Consider the following 21364-nt stretch of genomic DNA (forward strand, 5'->3'; position numbering starts at 1 on the left):
GAACTTTTGAAATGTACTCCCTTAGCAAATTTCAATTCTCCAATAAAGCATTATTAAAATTTAAAAAAAAAGCAATTCCTGTTGAACACGTCAGACAAAACAATTTGTAAATAGAGGGGAAGACTAAAGAATATTTAAGATGCAACATTTAGGTCAGGAGCCCCAACTTTTGGTAAGAAAGTTTCCTTTAATATCCCTGAAGTCTTGTGGTGCCTGGGTGGCTCAGTTGTTAAGCAACTGCCTTTGGCTCACTTGTGATCCTGGGGTCCTGGGATCAAGCCCTGCATCAGGCTCCCTGCTCAGCCAGAAGTCGGCTTCGCCCTCTCCCACTCCTCCTGTTTATGTTCCCTCTCTCTTTCTGTCTCTCTCTCTCTCTCTGTCAAATAAATAAATAAATGAAATCTTAAAAAAAAAAAAATCTCTGAAGTCTCACAAGGAGAAACCTCTTGATAAAAGTTTCTGAAGAGAAAGAGAAAAGAATCCCTGCCTGATCTGTGCTCCCCTCCCAGCCAAGTCAGCAAACAGGGATGGCAGCAGCCAACAGCTTGGATATGTACCAGCTTCAGCTTCGAGAACTTCTAACTCTGCTAACTCAGAAACCTTAGACAATCTGAAAAATCAAAACCATTGTCCTCAATTTGAAATGGAAATGGCACCTAAACATTTTTCCTCAACAGACAGAACATCTTAAAGTAAACAAACAAAAAACAAACAACCCCCCCCCAACAAAACCTTAAAAATCACTGAATCAAGCCTGCATTCCAAGTCCTGATTCCCACTGACTTTGGCTGTGATTTAATAATCCCACCTTGGCTTAAGTACTGTATAGGCAGCCTTGTCCCCTGTCATATTTCACTAATTGCTACAAAGTATAATATCCAACAAAATCAGTCACCTTATAATGGAGACCCAATGATTCTATTTCTCTGCATATGCACTATGCTATAGAATCTGCAGATGGTTCAAGAAGTTCAGGGGCTCCAATAATAATGACATAAGTTGATGTGATTTTTTAAAAAGAGAAGAGGAGAAAAAGAAAAGGAAAGAAAAGAAAAGAAGAAAACAACAAACCAGCTGAACAGCACAGAGGCAGCAGCAGGAGGGTAGGAGCAGGATGGACCACCGAGATGGTTAGCACCAGAAAGCACAGAACCACCCAAGCACCTAGCAGGACCACAGCCTTGGAAGGGCTCCTAGTTATCCGACCAAATCAATGTTAGAGTCATCACAGGAGAAAAGAGAGGCAGAGAAAAAGAGAGAAAGAATTGGACTGCATTATCAGACACGACACAGCATAATGAAAACCAGGATTCTTGTAAACCCACCCGTCATTTCGGAGGAACTCCTGCCATTTGGTAAGACTATCCATAATAGTTTGCAATTTCTCCCTTGTAGACTCTTCATTTTGTTCCACTTCATTTTTAAATTTATTCATTGAGCTTCTCCATTTCAGTGTCAACTTCTGCAATAGTGCAAGGTCTGCAGTGTCCTAGGTAATACGTATGGAATCAAACCACTCATTCACATAAAGAATACTTCTCAGTATTCTTAATTCAATATTAATTAGTGTATTAATATTATAATACTAGAGATGTCCATGGAAAATGGATCAAAATGGATCAAATTTGAGATCAAATTTGAATCAAATGGATCAAAATTGAGAAGGTATTCCTCTTTCAAAATATCATCATAACAGGGGCGCCTGGGTGGCTCAGTGGGTTAAGCCGCTGCCTTCAGCTCAGGTCATGATCTCAGGGTCCTGGGATCGAGTCCCGCATCGGGCTCTCTGCTCGGCGGGGAGCCTGCTTCCCTCTCTCTCTCTGCCTGCCTCTCCATCTACTTGTGATTTCTCTCTGTCAAATAAATAAATAAATAATCTTTAAAAAAAAAACCATCATAACATCACACAGTTCCTTTGCTGGTGGATTTTCCATGGTACATAAAATATTGGAGACAAGATATTTTTCCTTTCCAACATGAGCCCAATTTCCCCATGTGACATTCATGGGAGGTAGTGTGGTACACTGGAAAGAACAGGAATTTCAAAGTCAAACAAAACCAAACATGAATCCTAGCCAATTATTGGCTATGTAACCTTACGGGATGTTATTTAATTTATTAGGATTAATTTTTCTAATCCATAAAATAAAGACCCTAATATATATCTCAAAGGATTTTTATAAGAATGAAGTGAGGGGGTGCCTGGGTGGCTCAGTCTTTAAGCATCTGCCTTTGGCTCAGCTTGTGATCCTGGGGGTCCTGGGATCAAACCCCGCATCAGGCTCCCTGCTCAGAGGGAAGCCTGCTTCTCCCTCTCCCACTCCACCTGCTTATGTTCTCTCTCTCTCTCTCTCTCTCTCAGATACAGAAATAAAATCTTAGAAGAAGAATGAACTGAGGGATGCCTGGATAGCTCAGCTGGTTAAGCATCTGCTTTCGGCTCAGGTCATGATCCTAGGGTCCTGAAACTGAGTCCCACATCGGGCTCCTTGCTCGGCGGGGAGCCTGCTTCTCCCTCTGCCTCTGCCTGCCTCTCTGCCTACTTGTGATCTCTCTCTGTCAAATAAATAAATAAAATCTTAAAAAAAAAAAAAAGAAAAGAAATGACCAGTGTAAATGGTATGATTCTAGAAACACACTAAATGACACGTCTCTCCTTTTCAACCAAGTGTGCTCATTGAATTTTGCATTAAATTGCATAAAATGGATCAAGAATACCACTACATCAATGAACACAGCTACTTACATTTTTCAGTTTAAATACTAACAAATAGAATAAGTCTATAAATAATATTTGCACTATTATTAACTTAGAGAAATTATTTAAATTGCTTTAATTAGGCTAGAAGACAAATACAAAGAAGAGCATTTATTCACATTTCCTTAGATTTTTCATTCCACTCACAATTAAGTGCAAACACAAAACTGTATTTAAAATTTACAAACTTAGCAAAGTCTTCTTATACCCTCAAAGGCTAGAGTCTCTTTTCTTATAATGTAAGTGAATTGAGCTTTACCTTGGTTGACAGCAGTATGATGAAATGCTTAGTATATTTATTCCAACCTTTTTCATTGAGGTAAAGTCTTTTGGCCAATATGACTTTATTTTTTTCAATTACCTATTTGAAAAAAGTACTAAAATGAGGAATCTAAGACATTAATAAACCACTGTGATTTATTAAACCCAAACCAATTTCAAATATCAATTTCTCACTGAATCATTAATTCAGTCACAATCTTTTGTTTAAATCATGAGCTAATCTTAATCATAAATTCATGCTTTCTAAACCTACTAAACTGAAATCAAACTGAAGTATATAGCAGAGGTTCTCAAGCAGTCTGATCTCAAAACCCCTTTATACTCTGAAAAATTAGTGAAGACTCCAAAGAACTTTCATTTATATGCACTATATCTACTTGATATTCTCTGTATTGAAACTTAAAACTAAAGCTTTGCGCAGTGGCAGTATCGTAGCCAATGAGGTTTATCCGAGGCGCGATTATTGCTAATTGAAACTTAAAACTAAAATTATTTAAAATATGTATTTGTTAATTCACTTAAACGTATCAATAAATCCAATATATATTAACATAAATAGTATTTTGATGTACTCATATGCAAATGAGAGTGAAAAAGGCAAATAACATCTTAATATTGTGATAAAACTAAGTTTTCACCTCATGAAAGGGTCTCACGTATCCCCAGCAGGTCCTTGGACCATATTTTGAGAACTACCAGTACATCGAATCAATTATATAGTCAATTAATGAACGACTGTTGTAGACACTGTGCATATAACCATGAACAAAAGAGACAAAGTTCTTTTTTTAGGGAAGTGACATTCTAGCTGTCACTCATTTCCTATTGGAAAGGACTTTAGGCATGAACTAACACAAAGTCTCCACAAATTCAAAGTATTTTTCCACAGAAACCACTACAAGGGGTCAGTTCTCTATTTAAAATACTTCTAGAGTGAAGAAACTTACTTGTCTTCTTCTTTATTCCACTGAACAGGCCTAACTCTAAAAATATATTATACATTTACTATCATGATTTTTTCCTCTTGACATGACATTTTAAAATTCTGCATCAGGATGAAACATTGTATCCTAGATGAGATCTGACTATTCCAGAGGAAAATGAAACAGAAATTTGAATCTGGTGATGGTCATAATGTGCTGTTAATTCTTAGTAAACATCACGTCCCAGAATAGGCAACCAACCAGCAAACATTTCAAAAAATAGAATATTGTGGACTATGATACTTCCCTAAAGTATTATATTAGTGGCCCACAGACTGCCAGATTTTAACTCATTTGTCATCCTGGATGCCAAGGTAATAGAACCAAAATCATATACTCCTAATATGGTTACACTGTGTAAAAAAATACAAACAACTTTTCTAGTTTATTATTAGCATAAATTAAAGTTAAAGGGTTTTTTGGGGGGGGTTAAAGATTTTATTTATTTATTTGACAGAGAGAGCTCACAAGTAGGCAGAGAGGCAGGTAGAGAGAGAGAGGAGGAAGCAGGCTCCCTGCTGAGCAGAGAGCCTGATGCAGGGCTCGATCCTAGGACCCTGAGATCATGACCTGAGCCGAAAGCAGCGGCTTAACCCACTGAGCCACCCAGGTGCCCTAAAGTTAAAGTTTTAACCTTTTCACAAACAACAGAAAAAGAATTCTTGCTCATACTTCATAGATTCTGGTGAGAAAAAGATCCCTTAACTTGGCGATAGCCAGGTACTTAATAGAGAAGAAACAAAAGAAAAAAAAGTAACTTTCCTTTTTCAAGGCCCAAAATAGCTACATTATTCATAAATTAAATATAAATCTTCATTTTTAAAATTTTTGTCTAGATTATTGAAAATTGTAAAACAAAACTTTATTCAGTCAAAAAAGAAGTCTGAGTTATGATTCCAGAGGAACCAACCTTTAGGGCCAGTTCATATGTGGCTGAGCTCCAAAGATCTCTTTCGGCCATTAACTGTTTAATATCACTCTCCATCCTTCCTCTTTGCAATGTGTATAAGTCATGGTATTCTTCTACAACCCTGAAAGAAAAATTTAAAAGTATATACAGACTTTGTTTTTGAGAAGTCACATTTATTGGATAATTATTATGATATTAGACACTTCAAAAAACAACTTTGTTCTACAATAGGCAATTTGTTCCTTTAAAAGTTATCATAAAGTAATTATGTATTAATAAAGTATTAATACCACTAATACCAAGTAAAATAGAAGAAAAAACAGTCACATTTCATGTATAAATCTTATAAAAGTCTTTTTTTTTTTAAGATTTTTTATTTATTTATTTGAGAGAGAGAGACAGTGAGAGAGAGCATGAGCGAGGAGAAGGTCAGAGAGCGAAGCAGACTCCCCATGGAGCTGGGAGCCTGATATGGGACTCGATCCCGGGACTCCAGGATCACGCCCTGAGCCGAAGGCAGTCGTCCAACCAACTGAGCCACCCAGGCGTCCCAAAATCTTATAAAAGTCTTAAAGTAAAAAATTACATATATTGTTCCCTGCTCTGAGCTCTTTTCTTCATATTGTTTATTCACTAGAATTTTCACAACATGGTATTCCAATAGAATAACAGCAGTATATCTAATTTTAAAAATCTGAATACAAAATAGAACTAGGGTTCTTTTTAATTTTTTAAAAGATTTTATTTATTTGTTTCATAGAGAGAAATCACAAGTAGGCAGAGAGAAAGGGGGAAGCAGGCTCTCCACTGAGCAGAGAGCCTGATGTGGGGCTTGATCCCATGACCCTGAGATCATGACCTGAGCCGAAGGCAGAGGCTTAACCCACTGAGCCACCCAGGAGACCAAATTAGGGTTCTTTATTAAAGACAAAAAAAAAAAAAACAGTAATTATGAGCCACTATACTTTTAAATTACATATAATGAATATGACTTAAAGAAATTCTCTACCAACCAACTAAAAGATTAAGTATAATCAAGTAAGTACCTTTTTCCTAACTATCTTTTCTTCATGTTTACCAGAATATACCTTTTCCTTCAAACTTACACTAAAGCTTAGAATTAAGTTAGAATTAAAAGTGCTTCGGAGATTAAATACAAACAAAGTTGTTGTACAAGCCATTTGAAACACCTCTTCCCAAGGAATATTAACTTTGCAACAAGAATTAAAGGCCCAATACAGGAATTCTACAAAGTGGCAGAATATAAAACCGATGCACAGAAATCAGTTGCATTTCTATACACTGACAATGAGACAGAAGAAAGAGAAATTAAGGAGTGGGTCACATTTACAACTGCACCGAAAACCATTAAGATACCTAGGGATAAACCTCACCAAAGAGGCGAAGGATCTGTACTCAGGAAACTACAGAATATTCATGAAAGAAATTGAGGAAGACACAAAGAAATGGAAAAACATTCCATGCTCATGGATTGGAAGAACAAATATTGTGAGTTTTTTTTTAAGATTTTATTTATTTATCTGAGAGAGAGAGAAAGAGCACATGAGCAGAGGGAGAGGCAGAGGAAGAAGACTCCCTACTGACCAGAGAGCCTGAAGCAAGGCTCAATCCAGGACTTTGGGATCATGACCTGCACCAAAGGCAGACACCTAACCAACTGAGTCACCCACGTTCCCCAAGAATACTCTTAAAATGTCTATGCTTCCCAGAACAATCTATATATTCAATGCAATCCCTATCAAAATACCATCAAGTTTTTTCTCACAGAGTTGGAACAAATAATCCTAAAATTTGTATGGAACAAAAACACCCCAAATAGCCAAAGGAGTGTTGAAAAAGGAAACCAAAGCTGGTGGCATCACAATTCCGGACTTGAAGCTCTATTACAAAGCTGTCATCATTAAGGCAGTATGGTACTGGCACAGAAACAGACACATAGATCAATGGAACAGAATAGAGAACCCAGAAATGAATGCTTAACTCTATGGTCAACTCGTCTTTGACAAAGCAGGAAAGAATATCCAATGGAAAAAAGACAGTCTCTTCAACAAATGATGTTGGGAAAACTGGACAGCCACATACAGGAGAATGAAACTGAACCATTTCCTTAAACCATACACAAAAATAATCTAAAAATGGATGAAACACCTCAATGTGAGATAGGAATCTATCAAAAACCTAGAGGAGAACACAGGCAGCAACCTCTGTGACCTCAGCCACAGCAACTTCTTGCTAGATATGTCTCTGAAGGGAAGAGAAACAAAAGCAAAAAAATGAACTATTGGGATTTCAAGAAAATAAAAAGCTTTTGTACAGCAAAGGAAACAGTCAATGAAATCAAAAAACAACTGACAGAGTGGGAGAAGATATTTTTAAATGTCTTCTTATCAGATATCTTATCAGATAAAGGACTAGTATCCAAAATCCATAAAGAACTTACCAAACTGAACACCCAAAGAACAAATAATCGAATCAAGAAATGGGCAGAAGACATGAACAGACATTTTTGCAAAGAAGACATCTAAATGGCCAACAGAAACATGAAAAAATGCCCAACATCACAAGGCATCAGGGAAATACAAATCAAAACCACAATGAGATACCACCTCACAACAGTCAGAATGGCTAAAATTAACAAGTCAGGAAACGACAGATGCTAGTGAGGAAGTGGAGAAAGGGGAACCCTTCTACACTGTTGGTGGGAATGCAAGCTGGTGCAGCCACTCTGGAAAACAGTATGGGGGTTCCTCAAAATGTTGAATATAGAGCTACCCTGTGCCCAGCAATTGCACTACTGGATATCTACCCCAAAGATACAGATGTAGTGATCCGAAGAGGCACCTGTACCCCAATGTTTATAGCAGCAATGTCCACAATAGCCCACCTATGGAAAGAGCCCAGATGTCCACTGACAGATAAATGAATAAAGAAGATGTGGTGTATATATACAACAGAATATTATGCATCCATCAAAAAATGATATCTTGCCATTTGCAATGACATGGATGGAACTAGAGGGGATTATGCTAAGTGAAACAAGTCAATCAGGAAAAGACAATTATCATATGATTTCACTCATATGTGGAATTTGAGAAAAAAATAAAGGAGCCTAGAGGAAGGGAGGGAAAATAAAACAAGATGAAACCAGAGAGGGGGAGAAACCATAAGAGACTCTTAATCATAGGAAACAAACTAAGGGTTGCTGGAGAGGAGTGGTTGAGGGGATGGGTTAACTGGGTGATGGACATTAAGGAGGGCATGTGATGTAATGAACACTAGCTGTTATAAATGACTGATGATGAATCACTGAACTCTATCTGAAACTAATAATATACTTTATGTTAATTAATTGAATTTAAATTTAAAAAAAAATTTTTTTAAGAATTAAAAGCCTGTGGCATAGAATTCTTCTAATTTTGGTGAAAGCCAGGAACCACCAGCATCAGTTCTTAAAAGTCTTCTTTTTGGAGACTTCCATTTGTTCAGAGTAACTAATAAAAAGTAATCAACCTAGGTGTCACATAGGTGAATACACATATGAAAATTCAGGTTATATGCCCTTACAATTTGTGCACATTACTACCTGAAAGTTAGTCACTGATTTTTTTTTTCAGGTAGGCTCACACCCAACATACAGCCCAATGAAGGACCTGAACTCATGACCCCAAGGTCAACACGTAAACACGTAAGCTGAGATCAAGAGTTGAACGCTTAACTGATTGAGCCACCCAGGCAACCCAGTTATTTTTTAAAAAGCAGACACCTTTTAATGACCCTTGTTTATAATAGCAAAAGAAAAAATTCAGAAATAACCACAATGTTCAATAATAAGGGATTGGTCACATAAAATATATGATATAGCTCTATGATGAAAATACTCTGCAACTAATTAAAGATCTTATTGTTGTTAATACTCTGGTACATGGGAAAATTTTTTCATGTTGTAACATGAGATAACCCAAATGGTAAAATTATACATTCAGCTTGATCTCATGTATATAAAAAATCCATAGAAGTGAAAAAATGAAAAATATATGAAAATATTAATAGTGTTTACTTCTGAGAGAACGAACTATGGGTGTTCTTTTTTCCTTACTTGTTTCTATTTTCCTAATTTTCAATAAAATGTTATTATTTTATAAATTTGTTTTTTTAAGATTTTATTTATTTATTTGACAGAGGGAGAGAGATCAGAGGCAGAGAGGCAGGCAGAGGGGAAAGGGGAAGCAGACCCCCCCCACTGAGCAGAGAGCCGGATGCAGGGCTCCATCCCAGGACCCTGAGATCATGACCTGAGCCAAAGGCAGAGGCTTAACCCACTGAGCCACCCAGGCGCCCCTGTTATTATTTTAAAAAGTATTATTAAAAATTTCTAATCATTTCTAATCCATCCTACTTCAGATATTCTCCATTTCCTTCTCTTTTTCTCTGGCGTTAGATGTTCTTATAATGGACATTAGCATAAAAGAAGTTCTAACTTGGAGAGCCTGGGTGGCTTAGTTGGTTAAGTGACTGCCTTCAGCTCGGGTCATGATCCCAGGGTCCTGGGATGGAGCCCTGCATCAGGCTCCCTGCTCAGTAGGGAGCCTGCTTTTCCCTCTCCTTCTGCTGCTCTGCCTGTTTGTGTCTCTTGCTCTCTCTGTCAAATAAATAAAGAAAATCTTTTCTAAAAAGTTCTAACTTATTTTTATTAATTTATTCAATAAATATGTTTAGTGCCTACTATATGCCAGATACTATTCGAAACAAAACAAAACAAAACTTTACCCTTATAAAGTTTAGTGAGAAGAGATAATCAACAAATAAAAAAGTAAAACATATTAAGCAGTGATAGTACAATAGATAAAAAATCATCAGGGAAACGGGACTGAGGGTACAAAATGTATTGTGGTTTTAAATGGAAGGGGATGAGTAAAGGTCCAAAGGAAGGAGGGAGGAAGCTACACACTGTGGAAAGGAAGAGGAAAGGAAAGAAAGAAAGAGGAAAAGGAAAGGAAGAGGATTCCAGGCCCCAAGGTGGGAGTCTGTCTGGTATGCTCAAAGAAGAGCACACAAAGGCAGCAGGTCTGAAATAAAGTGGGAGAAGTCAGAGAAATACTGGTAGGATGAATCTTGTAAACCATTTTTAAAAAACATGGCCCTTTAAGATGGGGAGCTACTGCAGAATTTTGAGCAGAGAGATGACATTGTTGGAGTCAAATTTTAAAAGATCATACTGAAACCACATAGAACTGTAAAGACTGATGGAAATCAAGATGGATGTACTAATGCTTCAGCATTTGTTTGACTCTCTGAGTTGAACGAATATTTCTCGTCCTCGTTCTTGAAGCCCCCTCCCCCCATTCACTTGTGCTTCTCTGGGATCCTCTGTTTCGGGATCTTAGTATGAATGTTGAAACCTAGTAACCAGACTCACAGCCGGCACAAGCACCAGTCACAAGACAACCTTGAAGACATGAGGAACGTGACCGACGGCACATACCAGATTCCTAGCGAAACCACCCAGATCCTGTATTTTCCTATAAAACCCCTCAGCCTTTTCCCTGGGGCAGTCCGCAGTTTTGAAGGCATTAGCCTGCTCTGGCCTCCTTTGCCTGGCAACGTAATAAAACTATTGTAAGGGCCTATTTAGCCAGAGCAGCTCCACCTTGGTTGAACAGCCATTTTGTTGTTTATGCAGTAAAACCTACACTGACCCTGCCCGCCCCCCACCCCAGGGGAACTTACTTAAAAGCAAGTCCGGGAAATCAGTAAAATATGATGGACCAGTCCCTGATAACAGAGCCCAAATACAAGGGCGGGTCAGATCAGGTGGAAACAACAGCCCGAATGCAGGGATGAATTGGGCCGGGTGGAGACATCCAAACAGTGGGGCGCGCATACGGTCTCCCTAGCTACCAAGGAGTGTGGGCCCCGCCTGTTGGGCGCCTTTTGGGCCAATTCTGACCAAGGTGATAGGCTAGTTCAAATAGCTACTATGAGGTGAATTGTAATTCAATTGGCCACCCGTGTGTGACCTAGCATGGCTGTGCAGCTTTCTCTGTGTGTGGCCAGGCCCAACCACATGGCCTTTGCTCTATAAAAGTTAGTCTGTAAGGCAGGGAGGGGTCGCCCTCTCTGTAAGAGGTGGCCCCAAACGGTAGGTTTGCTTCTCGATGCTTGGCGCAAAATAAAGTTTTGCTTGACTTTTTTTTTTGTTTTATATCAGTCTCGTTCCTTTGATTACGGACCTAACACTATCATTCCTCTTTCTCCCCAAACTCGGTCTTCGCATTGTAGTTTAGCCCTGGGGCACAGAGGTGGGTTTTGGACAACAGTCTTGGCTGGTGTGTGAAGAGACCACGGTGGTGTATGGGCGGAAGTAAAAGGCAGGTCAGAGGTTACAGCAACATGGCAGGCAAGAGATGCAAATGTCAGGAAGGGAACAGGGAGGACTCTGTATATGTAGTAAAAGGTGACTCTGCCACTGGAGAGGTGAGACGTGAGAGAAAGAAGGGGATCAAGAAGGACTCCAAGAATTCTGGCCCCAGAAACTGGAAGGATGGAGTTGCCATTAACTGAAATGAGATGAGGGGGAGAGGAGTAGTTTTGGGAAAAAGAACAGGAATTCAGTTTGGGAATGTTAGGCATCTAAGTAGAAGGGGTGAGGCTGTCGCATATTAAGTCTGGAATTCAAAGAGAAGATTAAAACTGGGTGTACAAATTTGTGGAGAAGGGCAAAGCTCTAGATACATATTTGGGGTTTTTTGTCTTGTTACATTTTAAGATTTTACTCATTAGACAGAGAGAGAGAGAGAGACAATGAGAGAGGAACACAAGCGCAGGGAGTGGGAGATGGAGAAACAGGCTTCCCGCTGAGCAGGGAGCCTGATGCGCTCCATCCCAGGACCCTAGGATCATGACCTGAGCCGAAGGCAGATGTTTAACAACTGAGCCACCCAGGCGCCCCTGTAGATACATATTTGTAAGCTGAGAATATACAGGTTGATGACACTGAAAGCCAGGAAACCGAAGAGATTCATTTAGTCAGAGAATATAGATACAGAAATGATCCACAGAATGAACTCTCTACCATTTAGAAATTGGTGAAATGAAAAGGAATCTGCAAGAGATATCAGTAAGAAGGAGAAGAGAGTAAAGTAGGAGGAAACTAGGAGAGTGTAATATACTGAAAGACATTGTTTCAAGCAAGAGCAAGTGATCAGTTCTGATAAATGCTGCCAGTAAGTTAAATGGGACTTGAGAAGCGACCTTTGGATTAAGCAACATGAAAGTCACTAGTGACTTTGACAAGTGTGCTTTGGTGGGGCGGGGGGAGCGAAAGCCTGACTGGAGTGGGTTCAAGTGACAAAGGGAGGACCAGGAGTAGACACAGTGAATGTGACAACTTTTTGAAGAAGATTATTATAAGCGGGGAGGGAGGTGGAAATGCATCCATAGCTAGAAGGGGATATGCATGTGGTCCTAAGAGACTTAGGAGTCTTTTTGTTTTTTGGTTCTTGTTTTTGAGATGGGAGTACTTATAGCATATTTGTATATTATTGGGACTAATCCGGAGAAGAAGGAAGAATTAATGATATGGGAGAAACGGGAATATTTGCTGAAAATATCTTGAGTAGGTATGAGGTGATGGAATAATACACAAATGGAAAGACTGGCCTCAGAGAGGAAGAGAGAGTTCGTCTGCAGTAAAAGATGGGCATGTGCATCAGATGAGCACAAATGCAGGTGGGTGGGTACATGGAGGGGTGAAGGCTTGAGTTCTCTTGTGTTCGCTTCTACTTTTTAGAAAGCAAGGTCATTGGCTCAGAAAAAGGATGGAGAGATACTATTGAAAGAATGAGGATAGAAGACAAAGTATAGAATAGTTTTCTACTAAGACCAGAAGGGTGAATCATCTACAGAAAACAGCAGTATAATCAGTACATGAAAAAAGATCAAGGTACCATTCTCATTCTAGTAAGGAATAAAACAGAATAAAAGCTAAGAATATATCTCTGAATTTAGATTTTGTATACATTTGTGGTTTTCTTGACATTAAAAAAGACAGTTACTCTTTGACACATCATTTTAAAAAGCAGACTATGCTGAATTAAAAGGATCCTAAAATAAGATATAATGTGTGGCCCTATATTGGACACTCATTTGGACAACCCAATGTAAAATATATTTTAGGAATAACTGGGAAATTTTGAATATGACCTGGGTAACTTGGAAAGTGAAACTTAACTCAAATAGGTAGACTGTTGACTAAAAAAAAAAAAAGCTGTATAACGGTATATACAGTACTATTTAAAAACAACGCATGTATGCACACATACATAGGGAAAAAAAGGATATGCACTAAAGCATGTATAGCAGTAATCTATGGGTGGTGAAACTAATATTTTTAATTCATTTTTGCTTGTTTGTATTTTCTACTACAAGGCACATAAAATCCTTCTATGATAGCATAATATTATTTTTAATCAATAAAATAAGAAAAATTAAAAATCAGATCTATCATTTGATAATAGATCCAAGAGATTCATAGTAATCAGAACTCTAACTGAACATGAAATAGAGTAAATGTCAGCAAACTACAGCCTGTGGGTTTAAACAGAATCTGCAACTTTGCGTTTTGTATAGAATACAAGCTAAGAATTTTAGATTTTTAGTTTTTATATTTTAAATGGTTAAAAAAGCAATAGGATAACAGTATTTGGGGACACATGTAAAGGTTTATACGTTCACATTTCAGTGTCAGTAAATGAAGTTTTATTGGAACACATGTTCTGGTATCAGCCATGTTCTGGTATCACCCTTGCCTGCTTTTACAATGTAGTAGCACACATTACGAAGGCAGAGTTGACTGAGTAGTTGCTTCAGAAACCGTATTTCACCATCTGACCTTTCACAGGAAAAGTTTGCTAACCTCTAAAATAGGATAAAAACATTAGGATCGTAGTAGATTTATTAAAATCTTAAAAAGAACTAGACTCACACTAATTAGGAAAACACAAAAACTAGATACCTTTTCATACCCTTTGGACTGATAAAAGATATGGACAAAGGGGAAATCTCATGCACTGATGAGAGGATATACTGGTTTGACTACTTTGTAGAGCATTTGGCAACATCCTAGCAAGACAAGGCCATGCAGAGCCTATGACCCAGTAATTCCACTTCTAGGGATACACCCCTGGAAAATTCACACAAGAAGACACTAATGAGATGTGTATTAAACAGTGCCTGAGGAGTTAATAAATATATTGATTAAAAGATCCTTGTATATATATTAACTCTTCCAGGCACTGTTGTAATAAAAAAGTTCAAATGTTTCTATAAAATTTTGTTTCTTCAAGTAAGGTGTGAAGCATGTATGACATAAGGGCTAACATCTGGTTAACTCACCTGGCATTCTTTTCAGCATCTAAAAGAGCTTGCGCCAAATCCTCGTGTGCCTTCTCTGCTTCCTTTGTTAATTTCATATCATGTGCACGAACCAGACACAACTCCCTGAAATAGAGCGAAGAAATTTGATATCCATAGTTGAAGAGTTCCAGAAAGTTTCTACCCAGGAAATCCAATTTATACTCAGGAATCTTCTCAGTTATGTGTATCTCTCTTCCTAGTTTTTACACCTTGTAAACCAAATCAAGAAATCTCATGTCCATTTAAATGGAATCATGTCAGGTTTGCCAGTGGAATCTGGTTAGCAGGAAAGGGTTGAAAGATTATGTGAAAGATCTTCTCAAACTGGAAGAAGGCAGATGCTATTAGGCAAGGCCACCAGGCTGCTCTATCCTACCTTCTGACATGCCTATCTTACCCTTCATTCTTGCTACCAATCATCTTGACACAGGTTACATGAGCACTAACCTTGACTGCTATGTAACGCTTATCCTCTTTTGGATTTAAACCTTAACCTCTGTAATCATGGCACTGCTCTGTAAACATGATTAAGATCAACATCTCAATTCTGGAGAAAGAACAGGAATCATCTCCCTATTAAACATACATAGAGCCCTAGTTTTGTGTTAACCTGTGTAACCCAGGTCTCTACTTCTACATCTAGTCTTTTCCATTCTCTTCCTAAACCTCCAAAGAAAAAAAAGAGTCCTCTCTTTTAACCATTCTACTCTTCTTTTTATTCTCTTCAGAGACACGGTTTTGACTTGTGTCTTGTATTTAAGATAATCACAGATTTTACCTGGTCAGTTCTTCAATAACATTCTTAAAATTGTACAGCTCTTCTAGAATGCGCTGGTCCATCATTCGCTGAGTTACCAAGTCTTTGTAGAACTCAATCATCTGTCTGGCAATTTGGTCAAGCATTTGTACATACCGCTCTCTGCATGAGAAAGAAAACAAGGTATCATTCAAAAAAAGGAAAAAAGGAAAAAAGAGCCAGAAAATATATGAAAGAAAAAGTAATGTTAGGGAAAGAAATAGTAGATGCTCATAAAAGATATGCAAGAAGAACAAAATGGGAAAAGAAAGGGATCTAACATGTATATTCCTGCCATGCTTACACAAGCGAATAAACTGTGGAAAATTTTAAGCAGAGTCATAATCATTTGGAATGTGATGTCTGAGATGTAAAGCAAGAGGAGGAATCCTTTTATATCTCCTTCTAAATTATAGACTCTATGAGGATATAAACCATGTCTTATATGTTTATATAGAATGGGATTTTTTTTTAAAGATTTCATTTATTTATTTGACAGATCACAAGCAGGCAGAGAGACAGGCGGGGGGGCGGGAAGCAGGCTCCCTGCTGAGCAGAGAGCCCGATGCGGGACTCAACCCCAGGACCCTGGGATCATGACCTGAGCCGAAGGCAGTGGCTTAACCCACTGAGCCACCCAGACGCCCCTAGAATGGGATTTTTTATAAATAGTTGAATTAATGAGTAAAACCACTTTCCCCAAGTTGTTTAAGTGTCAAAAGACACCAACTGTTCAAAAATGAATAAAGACCCTAAATCCAAAGAAGCCATTTCTTTCAGTTTCAAATAAAACTAAATATTTGGAAGTGATTACAAATGAAAAATTACAAATACCATTCTAAGCAGCCTTTCTTCATATTAAAAGTGATCTAGGTGTTATATCCTAAGCCTGAGACTGGCAATTTATAATATTTTTTAATTGGAATGGCCATTTAGTTTAATATCTCACCCATAACAGAAAGAATTATCCAGGCTTTGCTCAAACACCTAGAGTCACAGAGAGTTTATCAGTTTGATATGCAATTCATATACTGGAAATATCGATTTTAAACACACCTTTTTTAGGACGTCCCCTCCTGGAAATACAAAGACAAAATAATCTGAGGGGTCTTCTTATTACACTACAACTAGATCCATGACAGATCATACTTTCAGAAGCATTACTGGGCTTGCAGGAAAAGAACAGATGTCTCCAGGGGCAACAAACAAAAACTATAAACAAGATACAATAAGTTAAGAATGGACTGGGAAATGGTAATCTGTGTTCACTAGGCAAACCCAAGGTCATGTTGCCCCAGTGAAAATAACAACATTGGGGAGAAAGGGTAAGATGGCAGAGTAGGAAGATGCTGAACTCATATCGTCCCATGGACATACCAAGGCTGCTACTACATACAGTGCAACTTACTCTGCGAAAGACCAGAAGACGAGCAGAACAGTACTTCCAACAGTACTTCCACTTTATATAAAGATATAAATAAAAACCTACATGAAGAAGGGTAGGAGATACAGAGAGAGAATCAAGAACTAAATCCCTGGTGTGGAGACAGACAAGCAGGGATATCACAGGTGTGGAGGTCCCTGTACAACCTGCCCACCCTGGCAGCTGTGTCTTCCAAAGTGACTACTGTTGTATCACACCCAGCAGGTAGCCTCAGCCAGGAAAGACATGCCTCCAAAGTGAGTCCTACCCCAGGGAGAGAAGGAGCCAGCCCCACCCACTGCCATGCCTACAACAGTCCCTCAGAACCTCACAGCTGGCCATGCCAGAAGCCAGCCCCACCTACCTACAGTGCACCCACAGCAGTTATGGCCCAATCAAGAAGGTTCACAGAGTTCACAGAGGGGTCATCCCTGGAGCACCTAGTTCTGAAGACCAGCGAGGATTGCGTTACTGGGTCCCACAAGATGCCTTCTACATAAGGTCACTCATTTAAGACCAGGAGAAAGAGCTGACCTACTTAATACATACAAACAAATACAGACTTAAACAAAACAGAGAGAGAGAACATGTTCCAAACAAAACAGTAAGACAAAACCGCAGAAAAAGAACTAAACGAAACAGAGATAAGCAACCTACCTGATAATGAGTTCAAAGAAATGGTCATTAAGATGCTTGGGAGAAGAATGGATGAACTCATTACGAATTTTAACAAAGACAGAGAAATTAAAAAAAATTTTTAAATGAAGCTGAAGAATAACTGAAAAGAAAAATACACTAAAGGGAATCCAAAGCAGAAAAGAGGATGCAGAATGGCTCAGAGATCTAAAGACGAGGTAGTAAAAATCATCTAAGGTGAACAGCAAAAAGAAAAAAGAATTTTAAAAATGTGGACAGGGTAATGGACCACTAGGCAACATCAAATGCACTAACATTCATATTATAGGGGTCTCAGAAGGAGGAGAGAGAAAGGGGCAAAAAACTGATTTGAATAAATAATAACTCAAAACTTCCATAATCTGAGGAAGGAAACAGACATCCAGATCCAGAAAACACAAAGAGCCCCAAAAAAGATGAACCCAAAGAGGTTTGTACCAATGCACATATTAAATAAAATGCTAAAAACTAAAGAAAAAGAGAATATTAAAAACAGCAAGAGAAAAACAACTAGTTATGTACAAGAAAACACCCATAAGTGTAGCAGATGACTTTTCAGCAGGACCCTGCTAGCCAACAGGAGTGACTTGATATATTCAAAGTGCTGAAAGGAAAAAACTGACAACCAAGGATAGTCTACCTGGTAAGGTTATCAATCAGAACTGAAGGAGAGCTAAAAAGACAAACAAAAATTAAAGGAATTCATCACCACTAATCCAGCCTTACAAGAAATTTTAAAGGGACTTCTTTAACCAAAAAAGGAAGGGCCACAAGTAGAAGTAAGAAAATTATGAAATAAAAAAATGGTAAAAGCAAGCATATGCTAAAGGTAATATACCAATCACTTATAAAGTAGAATTAAGGTTAACAACAAAAGCAATAAACCAATTATATCTATAATAATTAATTAAGGGCTATGTAAAATTAATTAAGGGATATGTAAAATATAAAAATGTCAAACAGGATGTCAAATACATAAAGGGCTGCATGGGGAGTTTTAATTTAAAGATTTTATTTTATTTATTTGAGAGAGAGAGACAGTGAGAGAGAGAATGAGCGAGGAGAAGGTCAGAGAGCGAAGCAGACTCCCCATGGAGCTGGGAGCCTGATGTGGGACTCGATCCCAGGACTCCAGGATCACGCCCTGAGCCGGAGGCAGTCGTTCAACCAACTGCGCCACCCAGGCGTCCCAGGAGTTTTAATTTAAACAACTGTCACCTGCCTCCTTAGCGCAGTAGGAATCGCGTCAGTCTCATAAACAACTGTCAAGTTAAAGTAGACTATTAATAGGGCACCTGGGTGGTTAAGATGGTTAAGCATCTGTCTTCAGCTCAGGTCATGATCTCCTGGTCCTGGAGGTCAGAATCTCCTGATCCCATGTCAGGATCCCAGCTCAGCAGGGAATCTATGGGGACTCTGCTTCTCCTTCTGCCTCTCCGCCCCTGTCCACACTCTCTTTCTCAAATGAATAAATAAAAATCTTTTAAAACAATAAATAAATAAAATAAAGTAGACTGTTAAGGGGAACCTGAGGCTCACTTGGTTAAGTGTCAGACTCTTGATTTTGGCTCAGGTCAGGATCTCAGGGTTGTGAGATTGAGTCCTGTGTGAGCCTGCTTAAGATTCTCTCGTGCTCTCTCTCTCTGTCCCTCCCCTGCTCACATGCACAGGCACATGCTCTCTCTTAAATAAATAAATAATCAGACTATTAAATAAAAAGTTCTTTTTTTAAAAATTTTATTTAGTTATTTGACAGAGCAAGAGAGCACAAGCAGGGAGAGCAGCAGAGGGAGAGGGACCATGACCCTTAAACAAGTGAGCCACCCAGGTTCCCCTACAAAGGGTGTTATATATAAACCTCATGGTCATCACAGATCATGATCTCAGGGTTATGAGATTAGGCCCGATGTCAAGCTCTGCACTGGGCATGAAGCCTGCTTAAGATTCTCTCTCCTCCTCTCCCTCGCCTCTCTCTTGCTCAGGAGCATATGCATGTTCTATCTCAAATAAATAAGTAAATATTTAAATAAATAAATAAATAAATACCTGTTAAATACGTAGGGTATTACAGATAAACCTCATGGTAACCACAAACCAAAAACCTCTAATAAATAGGGGTGCCTGGGTCGCTCAGTCATTAAGCATCTGCCTTCATCAGCTCAGGTCCTGATCCTAGGTTCGGGATTGAGAACCATGTTGGGCTCCCTGCTCAGCAGAAAGTCTACTTCTCTCTATCCCACTCTCCCTGCTTGTTTTCCTGTTCTCGATGTCTCTCTCTCTCTGTCAAGTAAATAAATAGAATCTTTTAAAAAACAAAAAAACTATAATAAATACACAAGAAACCATAAAGAGAAAGGAATCCAAGCATAATACTAAAGAAAATCATCAAATTGCACAAGAAGAAAGGAACAGAGAAGAACTATAAAAAGAACCAGAGGGTGCCTGGCTGGGGGCTCAGTCAGTAAGCATCAACTCTTGATCTCGGGGATCTAAGTTTGAGCCTCATGTTAGGTGTAGAAATAAAATTAAAATCTTTGGGGCACCTGGATGGCTCAGTGGGTTAACCCTCTGCCTTCAGCTTGGGTCATGATCTTGGGGTCCTGCGATTGAGCCCCACATAGGGCTCTCTGCTCAGCGGGGAGCCTGCTTCCCTTCCTCTCTCTCTCTCTGCCTGCCTCTCTGTCTACTTGTGATCTGTCTGTGAAATGAACAAATAAAATCTTAATAAATAAATAAATAAATAAATAAAATCTTTGGGAAAAAAAAAGAGAGCCAGAAACAATTAATAAAATTGCAATAAATACAAACTTACCAATAATTACTTTAAATGTAAATGAATTTATTTTGGTTCCAACCAAAATAAATAAATTAAATATATAAATAATAAATACAATAAAATAGAAGACTCCTATATGCTGCCTACAAGAGACCCACTTCAAATACAAAGACATATACAAAATGAAAGAGAAGGGACAGAAAAAGATATTCCATGCAAATGGAAGTGAAAAGAAGCTGTGGTAGTGATACTTAAATCACACAAAATAGACTTTACAACAACGAACATAACAAGGGACAAAGAACAGCATTACATAATGATAAAGGGAACAATTCAACAAAAGGATACAGCAATTTATTTCTCAAAAAATTCAACAACCTAGAAGTAGAAGCAGAAACATACAATCTGGGAGGAGTCAAGATGGCGGAGAAGTAGCAGGCTGAGACTACTTCAGCTAGCAGGAGATCAGCTAGATAGCTTAGCTAAAGATTGCAAACACCTGCAAATCCATCCGCAGATCGAAGAGAAGAAGAACAGCAATTCTAGAAACAGAAAAACAACCACTTTCTGAAAGGTAGGACTGGCGAAGAAGTGAATCCAAAGCGACGGGAAGATAGACCCCGTGGGGAGGGCCCGGCTCCCGGCAAACGGCGGAGCAACAGAGCACAAAATCAGGACTTTGAAAAGTCTCTTCCGCTGAGGGACATCGCTCCAGAGGCTAAACCGGGGCGAAGCCCACGCGGGGTCGGCGTGGCCTCAGGTCCCGCAGGGTCACAGAAGGATCAGGGGTGTCTGAGTGTCACAGAGCTTGCGGGTATTGGAGCGAGAAAGCCGGCTGCAGAGACAGAGCGGACAGTAAGCTCGCAGCTTGGGGTTACCTTGAACCGGTCGCAGGCTTGGTGAGCTCAGAGCTCAGCCAGAGATCAGGCAGATGGGAGTTACTGGGCGCTGTTCTCTGAGGGCGCACTGAGGAGTGGGGCCCTGGGCTCTTGGTTCCTCCGGGCCGGAGACCAGGAGGCCGCCATGTGTATTCCTGTCCTCCGTAACTCTACAGAAAGCGCTCAGGGAACAAAAGCTCCTGAAAGCAAACCCGAGCGGATTACTCAGCCTGGCCCTTGGTAAGGGCGGTGCAATTCCACCTGGGGCAAACTTGAGAATCACTACACCAGGCCCCTCACCCAGAAGATCAACAAGAAAACCAGCCAAGACCAAGTTCACCTACCAAGGAGTGCGGTTTCAATGCCAAGGAGAGCAGCAGAATTCCAGAGGAGGAGAAAGCAAAACACGGAACTCATGGCTTTCTCCCTGTGATTTTTTAGTCTTGCA

At 39.1% G+C, this 21364-nt stretch overlaps 1 protein-coding gene and 1 pseudogene across 1 annotated transcript in view; one reads left to right on the forward strand and one right to left on the reverse strand.

The window, feature by feature from the left end:
- Positions 1-21364, reverse strand: part of AXDND1 (axonemal dynein light chain domain containing 1) — a 112300-nt gene that overhangs the window by 53111 nt on the left and 37825 nt on the right. Inside the window, exons 10-14 of the mRNA XM_044267314.1 lie at positions 15147-15287; positions 14348-14452; positions 4934-5054; positions 3018-3119; positions 1326-1489 (exon numbers count right to left, since the gene is read on the reverse strand). Of these exons, the coding sequence (XP_044123249.1) occupies positions 1326-1489; positions 3018-3119; positions 4934-5054; positions 14348-14452; positions 15147-15287 (633 nt within the window). The remainder of the gene's footprint in view (positions 1-1325; positions 1490-3017; positions 3120-4933; positions 5055-14347; positions 14453-15146; positions 15288-21364) is intronic.
- Positions 3450-3567, forward strand: LOC122918963 (annotated as a pseudogene).

The sequence above is a fragment of the Neovison vison genome, chromosome 10 (assembly GCF_020171115.1).
Source record: "Neovison vison isolate M4711 chromosome 10, ASM_NN_V1, whole genome shotgun sequence".
In the NCBI taxonomy this organism is placed as follows: Eukaryota; Metazoa; Chordata; class Mammalia; order Carnivora; family Mustelidae; genus Neogale; species Neogale vison.